Source organism: Sander vitreus, chromosome 23 (assembly GCF_031162955.1).
Source record: "Sander vitreus isolate 19-12246 chromosome 23, sanVit1, whole genome shotgun sequence".
Taxonomy (NCBI): Eukaryota; Metazoa; Chordata; class Actinopteri; order Perciformes; family Percidae; genus Sander; species Sander vitreus.
Genome location: NC_135877.1, coordinates 2,884,942 through 2,899,719, shown reverse-complemented (window position 1 = coordinate 2,899,719; position 14,778 = coordinate 2,884,942). Strand labels below are relative to the sequence as shown.

Sequence of the window (14,778 nt, the reverse complement as noted above, 5' to 3'; positions counted from 1 at the left end):
GTTTTAGATGATAAAGACACCACAGTATTGTCCAGGCTTTCTTCTTCAATTGTGTTTTATTAATATCATGGGGCTGTATTCATATAGTTAGTATTTGTCAAATTATTCCAGCGTTAAACGTTGCGATTTATTTCTTCGCAGTTGATTGAAAGTGTGAAATGTCTCTTTGTCCCTGGTGAGGAGATCAGGCTGTGAGACTGGCGTTCAGCATCACCTCATTCCTCATCCGCCTCAGAGGAGACAGGGAGGAGGGCGACTGTGAGGCTCTAAATTATCCTAAACTGTCTCCATCTCTTTCTCCGTCTGCCTTTGTCTTCCACATTCCTCTCCTCCTCCTTCAGTTTTTCTCTCTTAATCTGTCTCTGTCTTTAACTTTTTTTTTTTTTGTCTCCCATTATACTCTGCCAGCCAGACTTCTGGGGCTTTGGGGTGTAACGCTGCAAAAGTTGAAGTTGTAATAACACGGCTGTGATATGCTTGGACTTCATCTGGAGTCAGGAGAGAGAAATGTGTGGAGAGGTGGATAACGAAAGGCAGGGAAAGTGAAAGACAAAGACGGACAGGGGATAATAAAAGAGACAGAGGAGAGGCAGTGTCCTTGGGGCTGTTATGGGCCATGAAGACGCGTCTCTGTGTTTTTTTCTGGACGTGCTGGGGCTCCCAGTGAGGAGCTTCAGTAGTTGTGAACCTGCTGACCTCCAGTCCAAACAAAGCTCCACACTGAGCTGGAAAGAAGAAACGTCAACCTTCTCTCTCCCTTTCCGTTGCTAACTGAGGAATTGCAATCAAAAGTGACATAAACACCACTTTAGTGTAAAGACGCATGCAGATGTTTGCATCTTCAGATCTAAAATGACTCCAATCAAACATATTTTACATTCTAGCCGACCATTTCCAAAACCTACCATATTTGTTTCCATTCATTTTAGACAGCCACTGATTTCAGTTCATTCCAGGAAACTCATTTCCTTATTTCTTTTAATTTTCTTATGACTTATATGATCAACCACGTGTGGTTGCCCTTTTCGACTGTTTGGAAGTAAAAACGTAAAAGCTTTTATAAAATGGGTAAGGGTGAATAAGTAGTGTGTGTTACAGAAAGCAGGGAAAATGTTTTAACTATTTAAAAAAAATCTCTCACATATTCATTTCAATTTTGCGATTTAGTGAACAGAACCAGCGTTTTCTTTCACAAAAAAGTCCCTCAGGATATGTTCAAGTTGTAAAGGAGTCGTACAATAACGAATTGTCTCTCAGGAAGTTTTTGTGCAATGCGTCACTTGTCAGTCACTTTAGCCTCATTTGTGTAGTGACTATGTGGTCTCTGCCTGTCTCTCTCTGTGTATCAGCAGCTCAACGCTGACGTTGAGCTAAACAGAGCTCAACATCAGATCTGGCTCAATATGTATCCACGGACCCATGTGGGTTATTCGGGTCTGACAAGTAAACGTGTCAGTGAGCTGCCGGCTTTCCCTCTCACCCTCCCTGCCCTGTCACGTCGGACACATTGAGAGGCCACAGTACCTATTTGTTGTTTTAGGCCCAATTGTGCGGAGTCCCAGGCCTGTGTCCACCTTCTCCCTCTGCTTCAGTTTATTTGACTTCTCCTAGGTTTAAATTGATTGTAGACACTCTGCTTTCTTATAAGTTTAGTTTTCAAAAAGGGACAATGCATGCTTTGGCAAACTGTTTAAAGTTGTTTTTACCTCCTGGCTTCACTGCCCTGCTAGTCTTCTGGGTTGTTACAGGGTCCAAATTTGGCTGAACATTAAAGGTGCAGTAGGTAAGCCTTCTAAAACTAACTTTCTGTCCTGTTTGCTGAAACTGACCCTATGTTCTCTGGCTCCTCTGGTACCACCGCTCCCTGTTCAGATGCTCCAATCAGGGCCTGGGGGGGGTGTCTAACTGCGTGTCAATCACTGCTCATACACACGCATTCATTGTCCCTTGTGGGGGGAGGGGCTTAGGAGACCGTTTTGGGCTTCAGCAGAAAGGGGGGGAGGGACTGGGAAGTTGTCGATGTTAAATTTTTTTGGCTAAGTCCTGGATCTTCACAGTCCTACCTACAGCACCTTTAATACCTGCCTACACTGAACGGTAACTGAAATATATTGTCTGAATTATATAATGTTGAACAGGGGGACAGCTTTAGTTTGATCTTTTGTTAATCATGTAAATGCACACTTTCGTTTGGTTCCTTTGATTTGGGACTTTGATGGAATGGTCCTTTTGGGAGTGGACAGCTAGAATGGCAGTGTTTAAGAAAGGACTTGTTGTTTGTGAAGGGGACTCTCTAGAAGGAATGGCACCCTAATGAGGTACTTGAAGCACTCCTGGGCCCCATGAAGGGACATTATTCACCATGGTGACTGGGGAAGGGGTGTGTCTTTGAACCAAATCTAGACGAAGTTCAGTGAGTGCTGGCACACTAATGCAAATCCTAAAGAGTACCGATTGGGATTGGGATTCACAATTAGTTCTTTGAATTTGAAAAACGTGCTACTTATGACAACTTAAATCTTCCACATGGTGCTTGGGTGTTTGGAGAGCATCCTCAATACAGCTACAGCTATATCTAGAAAGCATTCAGAAAGCACATAACGCTGCACGGTCCTCTGAATGTGTTATTTTAATAACAGGAAATATTTAGAAGATTCACATTTCCATTTGGATTCTAATCTTCAGCGAAATAAACATAGTGATGGACCATCATGAATTTTAGAATACCTAAAATCTGGGAATAATGTGGCTTTGTAAAATATACATTGTGCAAACTTTACAGACAGACTGAGTTGTGGCTCAGTTCATTGGTCAGCAACATGTTGTTGCACTGACACATTGCATTCAAGACTGACATTAATGCATTATGTCAAATAAGTCATTGCTTTCACTAAACATTTTTTGTCTTTAAAATATATATTTTATATCATATTTCATATATCAAATTTGGTGAAGAACAGATAAACTTTGTAGGAGTGTTAAAAAAAAACCAAACTGATGGGATGGTCTCTTACATCACACAGTTCAGGAGTTATGGTGGGTGTATACGCGATGCAATGGGATAACAGCATCTCCGTAGATGCTGTAGTTACTGCTGATGATGGACTGGCAAGTAAAAATGCATATTGCTTTTTTTTTAAATCGCCATGGTGACAGTAATAATTCCTTTCTTTGCTCACAGCCCAACCTTCTACCAAATGTCATTGAAATCTATTAAGTAGTTTCTGTGCCATTTAAAAGTGGTCCATTATGCACTGATATGTGTGTTTGTAACTGGATTTAAAGTTTGGTTAAGCTTCAGCATTTAAAAAGACTTGGTTCTGACTTAAAAGTATTTATAATTGTCACTTTTATTATTAGCATTTTAGGATATCATGTTTATTTTGGTCACAAGACCAGGCTCCAATACCAAATCACATAAGTGAACCTGAAACTTCTAAATCTCCCAGCTACCTACACTACAGCTCTTGCACTAACTTCACCATCAGCGCTAGAGTTACAAACCACCAAAGAATGATGTTGGGACATGAGCTGCAGCCAGCACAAAATTAATAATGGAGTCTTAGGCTAATATCTTTTTTGTATTTCACATCTACTATATGTCAGTGTTTCAGAGAGCATGGCTCTCCTGTCACACTAGTGAACCTTGAGAAACTTGGCAAAGAACAGAAGACAAAACAATGTCTTGGCAACAGGGGCGTCCTTTTAAGGGAATTAATTTTGTTGTGGAGGTCTATTTTGTCTGTCCTTGAGGAGAAAGATTCCCCCCTGTCCTGTTTCTTGCCTGATACTCCCATTTCACAATAATAAAGACTACTCTGAAAAGTCACAAAGAAGTGCGTTGATGAAGCTCGGTCACACGATTTGATTGATTGGTATGAGGAGCAAAGTTGTTCCCACGAGGTTGTCAGTTGACATCAGTGAGCAGTGTATCAATCAAACAATCTGAGTGTTAAGGAGGCTACTAACCCTATGGGGCCGATGACGTCGTACACCACATCAAATGATACCTTTTATGGCATATTCAATATCTCCAGATCAATGCGGTGTACAGACTTTTTTGTGCAGCCGGGAGCTGAGACGTGCAGCATTTCAGCGAGGTCCCTCTTGCAAACGTAGGCCTGCCAGAGCTTTGTAATCCAACTGGAACTGCAGTGTTTTTTCGGAGCATTTGCACAATAAATTCACAATGATGAAATCACATATCATATTAAGCGAAACAAGATATCTTCAGCTTCCTCGTTCCAAAGAGTGTCAGTGTAATAAATAATGTGTAGATTCTCATTTGCGCATTAGGATAGTATAGTAAGACAGTGTATTTGTTCTTCTTTATTCTTATCTGTTCTCTATGTGATTTTAATACATTGCTGTAAGATTCAATTTCCATTTAGTTTTTGTCATCATAACAATGTATACATTCATGTGACATCCCTGCAGCATACATATCCTGATAGGACATATCTATAACTTGATTGTGCATTACAATGGAAGTACATTGCCAGGATAAAGCCTGACATATCGAGCCTGGCTCACGCGCCGGATGTCAGGCTTTGCCCCTCCACTTCTGCTATCTGTGTGTTACCATACTCAAAATCCCTTTCGCTACGCGAAACAACAACAACCTTCGAGCTACCAAGCTACATGCTGAAAATGGCAAGGTTTGATGGAAATTTGGATCGAGCAATGAGGCAGGCCCGCTTGGTTGTTTTGGTGAATGATTGTATAGATTTACGAAGAAGAATATGTGTACGGCATTTACTATCTCACAGGTACGTGCTAGCATGTTTGCCCACCGGTTTTAGAAAAAGCTTATTATGCCGGGCAAGATAACGACACGGATGAAACAATTGCTGCCTGGCCAGTTTTCCATCGTAGACGGATCACCAGAAACATTCGCTGGCAACAGCAGATGGAGAACCAACATTTCGGGGCCGATTGTTGGGGATTTCTTTGGACAAAGTAAGACCTTTCTCCTGAAGTAAGGTCTAGCAATGCGAGACTACATGGTCGAGGTTATACAAGCATTATTTCACAATGAAACCAGGCAACCCAAATATTGAATGAAATGGCTTAGGTTAAATAAAAGGTCATTTTAAAAGAAAACATCATGTCTAAAACTTTGATCAGCTTGGAGTGTAATGAAGCTGTAAACAGAAACCATCTTTTGCGAGTGAAGACATTTGATTGTGCCATGACGGGCAGACATCCGCACACTCCTAAACTAACTTTCCAGTTCTTCCCAGAGCTCATGATATCTTTGGCTGCCTTCTCCTTCCCTACTCGCCTCTCTGGAGAGCATTGGCCGTCCGCCTCCTTGCTTCCTCCCCAAGCTGATGAAGATTTAAAACACTGGCCTATTTCAGATATTATTGCCACAGTGTGTTCTACAAATCACCAGGATGGGAGACCACATCAAACGGGCTCGGGTGAAGGAACGAAGGCATGGAGGGATCAGACGAGTGGGAGGAGGCTCGGCTGTGTCAGTGCTGACAAGAAGAAGCCTCTGATGAGTGACAGCCGAAAACATGGGCTAATCAGAGTCATACATTAAGATGCAGGGCTTAATTTGTGCTGATGAAGAAGAGGAAATGTGTCTGGTTTTTTATGTCACTGTTTTTGCAGTTAGGAAAGAAATGGTTAGATGACAGTTGGCTGAAACCCTGTATTGTACACTGACATTAAATGGACCTTGGACCTTGAAGTTGTTGCAGTAAAATAATGCTTTAGGGAATGATTATGTTCACACAACGAGTGCCTTTCAGTTTGTTGTGTGCCTGTAAGTTCGAGCTTTGTTGAACTTGTCGGAACAGACGGCCTCAACAATGTCGTTTGGTCACTGTCGATCAAAACCACACCCACACAGTCCTGATGAAGCAGTCACTTTTGAGTATTAAAGTTTTATTTTCTGTTCCTGTGTCTCTGTCCCCCTTCACAGATGGGATGAACTGCATGAACAAGGAACACGGCTGTGCCCACATCTGCAGAGAAGCTCCAGGCAAAGGCGGGGTGTCGTGCGAGTGCCGTCCTGGCTTTGAGCTGGCCATAAACCTGAAAGACTGTACATGTACGTATCACAGCTGACTTCAGTGCTACCCCACATTAACACACACACACACACACACACACACAAAACTGTGCTTTTAGGTCAAGCTTTAGTCTCCGATTCACGTCTCGGCTTGGTTCATATTTGTCCTTGTCCTTCCAGAAAAATGCAGAGTTTTTTTGTGATTGTTGCGGGTAAAAATCCTTGATTGTGCGTCACGTTTTCTTAATAAATGTGATGGAATATGCAGGATATTTATGCAATTTTATGCGATGAAATTGCGTGAACTTGCAAAAACTGCAGTTTCATCGTGGCTTCATCGCGGGGTTTGCAGCTTTTCGATGATGTTCACGTCGCGTAATTACGTCACTTTATAACGTTCCCATGGCAACAGGGGAAAATGGCTGCTCTCGTGCGAAGTAAACGCAACATTTTTCAACTTTCTGCTAAGATATATGTGTGACTTTTTTGCAACAAAAATGCGGGGATTAGAAATCATGCAAGCCCCGCATATTTTGCGTGGAAATCGGCAATTTATGCTGCGAAAGTGCGCCGTATTTGAAAAAAATGCGCCCCCCCCCCCTGCATAAATATGCAGACTTTGGCTGATTATGCATTGAATTGTGCAATCGCATAATCACGTTTTTCTGGAGGGACTGAAACTTTATATCCTACATGTAGTCAAATGCACTTTTGCGTCATGCTTTCCGTCATCTGTTAATCTTCTGCCTTGTCACTTCATTTTACAAGTCACATGGCAGCAAGGTATTAACACTTTGTTTCCTAGACTTGATTTTATAGAGGTTACGTACTGGTGTGATGAAGCCTCTAAACTGTTCCTGTAATAAACATCTGTAATAGCAGTGATGGACAAGTTCCAGTAGGCCTTCAGCGGTAAAATATGAATGTAAAATCAGTAAAGCGTTTCAGGCCAAGCTGAAGGTGCTGACGGATTCAGTAGACTCCCCCCCTCGCCACTCCATCCCCTTTTTCTCACTCTTCACGCCGAGTGCCTGCAGCCTTGGAATTTAAGGTTGCTGTTTTTGAGGGTGGGGGAAATAAGCTTTTAGTTACACTTTGTTTGGCAACACATCTTGTTCTCCACTCTGACGGTGAGAGTGTGAAGATTGTGAAAGCCTCTGAAAGGCTCTGATGCGTCCCCCGCTGTGGTAATATTTCATTAGTGGCGAGGGACCCAGTGCTGTGTCGGCCTGTTGAGCATGGCGGCACAGGACGGTAGTAAACAAGTGATGAAAGAAATGCTAGTTATGTCCACACACACACACACACACCTCCCCTTCCTTCTCTTCACATGTCCTCTCTGTCCATGTTCACCTCTCTTCCATTTTCGCCCCTTGTTCTGTCTCCCCATATCTTCTACCTCCTTCACTCTCTAGCTCATCCTTTCTCCTTTTTTCTCTCATCTCTACCCTTCTCTCGTCTCCTCTTTCTTCTCCTTATCCTCTCTTCGTTCTCCTCCTTAAAGTTACCATAAGGTCTAAAATTGGTCTACGTTAGGGAACTGCAAATTTTAGCAAAAGCTTCTGAAAAAGTGTATCTGCGCTTACTTTCCCTTTTTACCTCAAGAACTGCGAAGATTAGGGAAAGTAGGAGGTTAAAATTTTGGATGAATCACAAACATCTCTCATAGTTAATGTTTGACAAATCAATTCTGTTTATTATGGCAAGCTCCATCCCAAGAGTTTGTGGCCCATTAAAAAGTATTACTTAGCTGGCTGTTTCAGGGCCAAGTTGAAACCTGGTTTCTCTGCTGGATAAGGGCTAAGGTTTGTGAGTTCTCTAAAAAGCTCCAAGAGAGGTCCCGCAGCGGTGAAATCTAGTCTTTCTCACGTTTTCCGTCTCCCACCTTCTCTTTATCTCTCACCCACGAGTGCATTATCTCTCTCAGTCTTCCACATCTTTTCTCATCCCTTGTGTTCACATTCTTTCAATTTGTTTTTCTTTCTCAAGAAATGAGTTAGAATAAGAAACCTTTCGTCTTTCCCTCTACCTTCTCCTCTTTAGGCCCCTCATGACCTAAAGTTTTCCCCGCAAGTCAGGAACTTTTTTGAGAACCCATTTTCAAACACAGGAACCCAGTCTGAGTTTATGTGGGACGACGGTCCCCCAACCTTACCAAAGTAATCATTCGAACCCAAACCAGGATCTTTTCCTAACCCTTACCAGGTTGGTTTTGTGCATAAACCTAACAAAAAGGTAGCCATACTTAGCATTTTTTTCTCCTTACCTGAAACAGGGTTTCCGCAGGGTCTTAAAAAGTCTTAAAAAGCCTTAAAGAAAGGAAAAATGGAGCGGGCTTTCCTTCCTAAACAGTGGAAATGGAACACGTGTTTTCCCTATATAGTTCACTATTTAATAAACACTATACAGGGAATAGTGAGTGAGTGAATGAGGGGAACGGTTTCCGACACAGCTAATGAGTACACTTCCTTCTGTGCGCTAACACGTTTGACGGGTGTAGTGCAGTAGAAAGAAAATAGTTCCAACGTGAATGTTCACAACCAGGTCTGTGGACCTTTTTTTCATGGTTTCTGGAAAGAAAAAATTGCTGTTGAGAAGGCAGACATCTCTATATCTGTGGATAACACTGGGCAACCCGCACCAAAACTAGCTAGATTGATAAATAGTACTTGTATTGTAGAAAAAGAACACACACCTGTCCCATTGACTAAAAATTAAAGGTGTATTGTGATGTTACAAACAACAGAATCTTCACTTTGTAGAATATAGAATATGATAGGAATTTCCACAGAATTTTAGATAAACACCGTGAACACATTTCTCCATCTTCTTCTTCTCCCATCTTTATGCTTCCTTCTCCCTCTTTTGTTACCCCTCTCTCTCCATCTAAATCTCCCCTACTCCTCTTCCTCTCGTTCTCATTCTCCTTCTCTCCCTCTTCTTCTTGCTGATTCCTCGTGCTCTGTGTTCTACTCTTTTCTCCTCTTTCTGCTACTCCTGTGTTTTCTTTCCCTCTCGATCTATCACTCTCACCTTTTCTCCCTTTATCTCTCTATCATTCATCATGCTCTCGTTCTCCTTCTCTTTCTGTCTCACTCTTCATCCGTCAAGCCGTACATATCCATCCACACATCATTTTGCATCTTTAATTCTGTACAGCATAAATATCCCTCTGGGTCTTCCTGTATTGTTCCCATATGAGCTAAATAAAGAATTAGAATTAGTGGACATATAAAATGTCATGAGCCTTGTACTGTATGTCACGTAATATACAAGCCAGCGGTAAAACTTGTGTGTGTGTGTGTGTGTGTGTGTGTGTGTGTGTGTGTGTGTTGTCCTCAGTGACGTGCAACTATGGAAACGGCGGTTGCCAGCACACATGTGATGACACAGACACAGGGCCGGTGTGTGGCTGCCACCAGAAGTACGCCCTGCACACAGACAGCAAGACCTGCATCGGTGAGTGACAACCAAGATGACTTATTCGATCTCACACAGACACACACACACATATACCCTAACGCCCTCGCAGCTGTTTGACTGTAACATCTGTACAGTGTCAGTGCAGCACAGCTGATTAAAGAAGAAAAGTAAAAAACAGAAACAGAAAGAGGAAGTGTGTTGGGAGGTTTGGGGCTGGAGGTGGTGAGTTAGCAGATAGATAATCTCCGAGCTCCCCAACATTTCTTCTCCCCTTCCCTTGACAAAAAAAAAAAAAAGGTTCATCTACCCTGATTTATCAACAGAACAATCCACACTCAAAGTTAATGACATAACATTTCTCATAAATGACTTGTTTAATTCCAGGCAACTATCAGACTACTTCTCGAGTTTCATGCTTTTCTCCATATCTTATGACGTGTTCACACCAAACGTGAAGCAACTTTTCATATGGTGCGATTACATGCAAAGACATTGTAAGGACACGAATAGATGCAGATTTTGTCGGTGCTGCTGTGTCGCGAAAGCCTATCAGCGTTGACATTCTCCTGCATAGCATAGCCCTGAACGATCCAAACTCCATTCAGAAAACAAGCATTTTTAAAGTTGTTTGCAGCCAGACCTGACAAAACATGATTTCAGACTTTTTACAAATCGGAGTCATGATGTAGTTATTTCAGCCTGCTTATGATCTGTTTGTTGAAAATAAATCACCGCAAAATCTGCGTTGGAAGCGGCAGTCATCGAGACGGGACTCCAGAAGAATGCGGTGAAATTCACCAAGCTGTCTGCACCTCCGGATGACGTCGTGGACCCAGACACGACGTTGTTTGGTTTTTGACTGAATCTGGTGCTTCCGCAATAGGTACAAGGCAGCAATAGTGGTAAGTTCGGTAGTTCAGTGCTTGATGACGGTAAAAAAAGTTGGTATCTACACCGGCGCGTCTTAAGCAAGTAACGCAAATAAATACAAATGATTCAATATGACGCTGCTGTCAAACACGCACAAGTAACGGCAGGCGAAAAACACAGCATTACAGTGCATGCCCACTGTACGTGACCAATTTGTTTAAACTCGCATCCGCCCTGGCCCGCTGGTCGCTTGTGGGCGTCGGTGGAAATGACAAACTCAACTAATCACATGTTTCAACTACAGCGTACAGTAGGTCCTCATTAGCTCATCTCTGCTGCTTGTTTACCCACCGGATTCACCAACAACAGCTGCCACATTTCTACCAGGCAGCATTTCTAAGAAAGACATCATCTCCCACACTGCGGGTCAAAACTCAGTTGAGTCAGTAATCCCAGCCAGCAACCAGCAGGCAGCTCCCTGCATGTGACTGTCAACAGAATCATGCCTCCGCATCCTGGCTCTCACATACAGGATATTTATTTTCATCTGGCTATTTTTCCAGTCAGTACGAGAAGAATACGGCCTTCCAGGTACAGTAAGTGGAGTTTTCGCCACTTCCTGATATACTTGTAAGAAATAGCTTCTTTGCTCCTAGCCAGTCTACTGCAGCTTCTTCAATTCAATTTTATTTATAGTATCAAATCATAACAAGAGTTATCTCGCGACGCTTTAGGGGCTGAACGATGAATTGCATTTGTGATAATATCGCAATATGTTAAGACGCGATTTCCTAATCATGTGACTCGCAAGAGCAAATCAGTCTGCACTCCGCAGAGAAAGCATCAACTTAGCACGCTAATGCTACGCCGTACCTTGAGCAGATTTCTGTCATTCAAACAACTCTGAGTTGTAGTTTAAAACTTTTACAGCCGTTTTAATAAAATGAAGGGTTTTATTCAGGCTTGAGTCCATACATGCAGTTAATGGATACAGGCACGCAGAACTGAAGGCTCGGTTAGCAACCATTAGCTCTGATTAGCGGTTAACTCCAGTTAGCTAGCTCTGTTATAAAGATATGGAGTGGAGGAGACTGCCGCGGGGAGGGGTAACAACCAGACTCTGATAAATGACGTTCGGGGAGCTTTCACAGCAGCGTGGCTGCGTTGTTTCAACGGTTTAATTAGTACAGTTAATCCAAGACCAGCAGCAGCATGCTACTGCTAACGTAACGATAGCCTCTCTGTCTCTGAGTGGGAGTGCAATGTTGACGCTGTCATGCACGCGGCACGCAACTTCACGAGGGGGAGGGGCTGGAGGCAGCTCTTCTGTGTGCGCTGTAAAAACAAAATACACCGTTGTATATACTGTATATACTATATTTTTACTTATTTAACTGTCTAGTAAAGTTCAAAGACTGTTTAAAAAGTGCAATCCACATGTTTACATATGTGTATTACAGTAAATGATAATTAAATGTAAATACCACTTATTGTGGTAAAGCCACATATTTGTTTTTATATTTCTGCAATCTGCCCTTTAGTTTGTGTGATTAGTTTCTGACTTTCATATGAATGTTTCCACCAGGCGGTCAGTGCTCAGTATACTACTGGGACTGAAGGAGTTAAACAAAAGATGATATTCATATAAATTCATGCATCATCACATCCAGGCCTGGCCTCCAGGAAAGAACAGTTAGTTTAATCTATCTAGTCTTGTGTTGTTCATACTATACAATGATGTATTGTTTGTCTTTGTTGAATAATACAGAAGACAAAGAGCTTAAAAAATAATCGCATATTGAATCGCAATATTTTTGAAAAAAATCGCAATTAGATTATTTTCAAAAATCGTTCAGCCCTATAAGGGGGGCCACCAAATTATACATTTTTTGAAAGTTTTTTCAAAATTTTAAGGGCCCTTTATTTTAACGATCTGAAACGCAAGTATCAAACGGCAAATGCAAGTAGCTTTGTGGGCGGATCTCGGGCGCTGCTGCTATTATACCGACGGGATAAATGACTCAGACGACTTGACGCTGACTTTGCGTGACTCTGACGCAAATCTAAAATGGGTTGGTCTGAAGTAGCTACATCACTCATAGGTGTGGTTTGGGCGTAACATGCAATAAGCCAATCAGAGCGTTATCTCACATTCCCTTTAAAAGCATTTTATACCATGTTAATTAAATTAAATTATTAAAATATGTATTTAATAACTGTACAATTAAGTATATTTGAGCTTGACTTCACCACACAACAGACTGTATGAGTTATATACAAGAATGTTTGCAGTGATTGGCTGCGAGCAAAACAGTACAAATAGTTTTTTCTTTTCTAGATCTGGGTACAAAAAGTATCGAATGCAGGTATCGTTTGACTGGAGATGTTTCGATACTACTTGGTACTAGGTTATTTCGGTACCTAAAAGGTATCGAGTCCCGATGTTGGTTTCATGTGTCCCCGCCCTTGGACACTCTTCCTTATACAATTTTGATGCTACATTGAACGTTGCTTCAGAATCTTGTTTTCTTTTGCTGGCCAGCTTTGACTGATAGCTGCTCAAATGTTCCTGTGTAATGCACTACAAAATAAACAAAGTGGTCAGGTCACGCACAATCTATTTGAGCTTGGGTTGAATACATTTTTATGTTGATCTTGGAATCTGGTATGTAGATGTATTTAACATTTTGGCTGTTGAACACAATGGTGTGTTTTCTGTTCTTTCACTTTGTGTCGGAATTATTAATTTGAAAGTATAAAATTAATAAACTGTGCGCAAAATGTATCAAAAAAATGTACATCTAGCCCGTACTGGGCTCAGTTAATAGCAATAGTTAATGACAACACATTTCTTAACACATGACACATGGCTTGTCTAAAACGCTAGTGCAACAATATAACATTTAAGGTCATTTTTAAGACGCGGGCCAACACTGTAACACTCTGTGTAGGCATATAAAGGAGTTTCTTTGAACTCTGAGGTAACTGCTCTTCTTCAGTTGTGTTCATTTGGATAGATGAGAGCAACACCTTAAAGTGCTCATATTATGCTCATTTTCAGGTTCATAATTGTATTTAGAGGTTGTACCAGAATAGGTTTATGTGGTTTAATATTCAGAAAACACCATATTTGTGTTGTACTGCACATTGCTGCAGCTCCTCTTTTCACCCTGTGTGTTGAGCTCTCTGTTTTAGCTACAGAGTGAGACATCTCACTTCTGTTCCATCTTTGTTGGGAGTCACACATGCTCAGTACCTAGGTAAGGACTACTAGCCAGTCAGAAGCAGAGTATGAGGGCGTGCCCTGACAGTACCTAGGTAAGGACTACTAGCCAGTCAGAAGCAGAGTATGAGGGCGTGTCCTGACAGTAGCTAGGTAAGGACTACTAGCCAGTCAGAAGCAGAGTATGAGGGCGTGCCCTGACAGTACCTAGGTAAGGACTACTAGCCAGTCAGAAGCAGAGTATGAGGGCGTGCCATGCTAGCAGCTAGGCGAGCATTATAACGTGTGTTCCAAAGTGACCACGTTTGTCTCTGAAGTAAAGGCTGGACTACAATAGAGCTGTTTGGAGCAGTTTGTGAACAGTGTTTTCTGTTGGAGATGGTAAGTCCCTTTGGGGGGGACTTTGGGCTTTTTCACTTTGTAAACCTATAACATACACAAAAAAGATATATAACACAATAAAGGAAAGGGAAAAAGCCAAAAAGCATAATATGAGCACTTTAAAAAAAGGAAGGTCTCTGTCCTTCTCTAAAAGAACTGCCATGATGTGGTTTGTCAGGAGTCAGCACACAATCCAAATCACTTTTAGAAAACTCCCCAAAAATCCAGGATTCATGGGTATAATTTGGTTGATGTTGACATCTGATAGCCAGCAGTTCATCACACTCGGAAGGTTTAGCGTGACAAAATGAACCGAGACCAAACCACAGTCTGGACTAAAGTCTTATTTGGCCATATTCGCAATTATTTCACCCGAAAAAGGTGTTGGGAGTCCGTGTGACTTTTGTTTACAAGTTGTGGTTCATTTGTAATTGGGCAGCGTAAACCTTAATGAACCAAATAAAAAGGATCAAGTAAACTTTCCCATGTGGTTTGAACTAAAGAAAACAAAGTGTAAGGGTGTTTAACACATTGTTACATGTAAAATGGGGAGATTATAACCACCTGCACGACTACAAGACGTCCTGACTGTGAACTGAGAAACATCTCAGAATGATGTTGCTGACAACACACATGGACACACAATTCTGATGTCATCATTACGTACTGCCCTTCCTGCTGTGTCCGTACACTGGAAACACCTCTCTCTCTCTCTCTCTCTCTCTCTCTCTCTCTCTCTGTCTGTCTTCCTTCCTCTGTCCCTCTCTCTCTCTCTCACCCTCACCGCTCACGCAGATTGACGTGCTGCTTTTCAGCAGCACTAGGTTTTGACTGCCAATAACCCCTTTTTCTTTCC

At 41.9% G+C, this 14,778-nt stretch overlaps 1 protein-coding gene across 2 annotated transcripts in view; it reads left to right on the top strand.

Moving 5' to 3' along the window:
* scube1 (signal peptide, CUB domain, EGF-like 1) overlaps positions 1 to 14,778 on the top strand; it is a 134,929-nt gene that overhangs the window by 66,319 nt on the left and 53,832 nt on the right. For both annotated transcript variants that reach the window (XM_078281325.1, XM_078281324.1), the window contains exons 5-6: positions 5,936 to 6,064; positions 9,368 to 9,484. In XM_078281325.1, the coding sequence (XP_078137451.1) occupies positions 5,936 to 6,064; positions 9,368 to 9,484 (246 nt within the window). The remainder of the gene's footprint in view (positions 1 to 5,935; positions 6,065 to 9,367; positions 9,485 to 14,778) is intronic.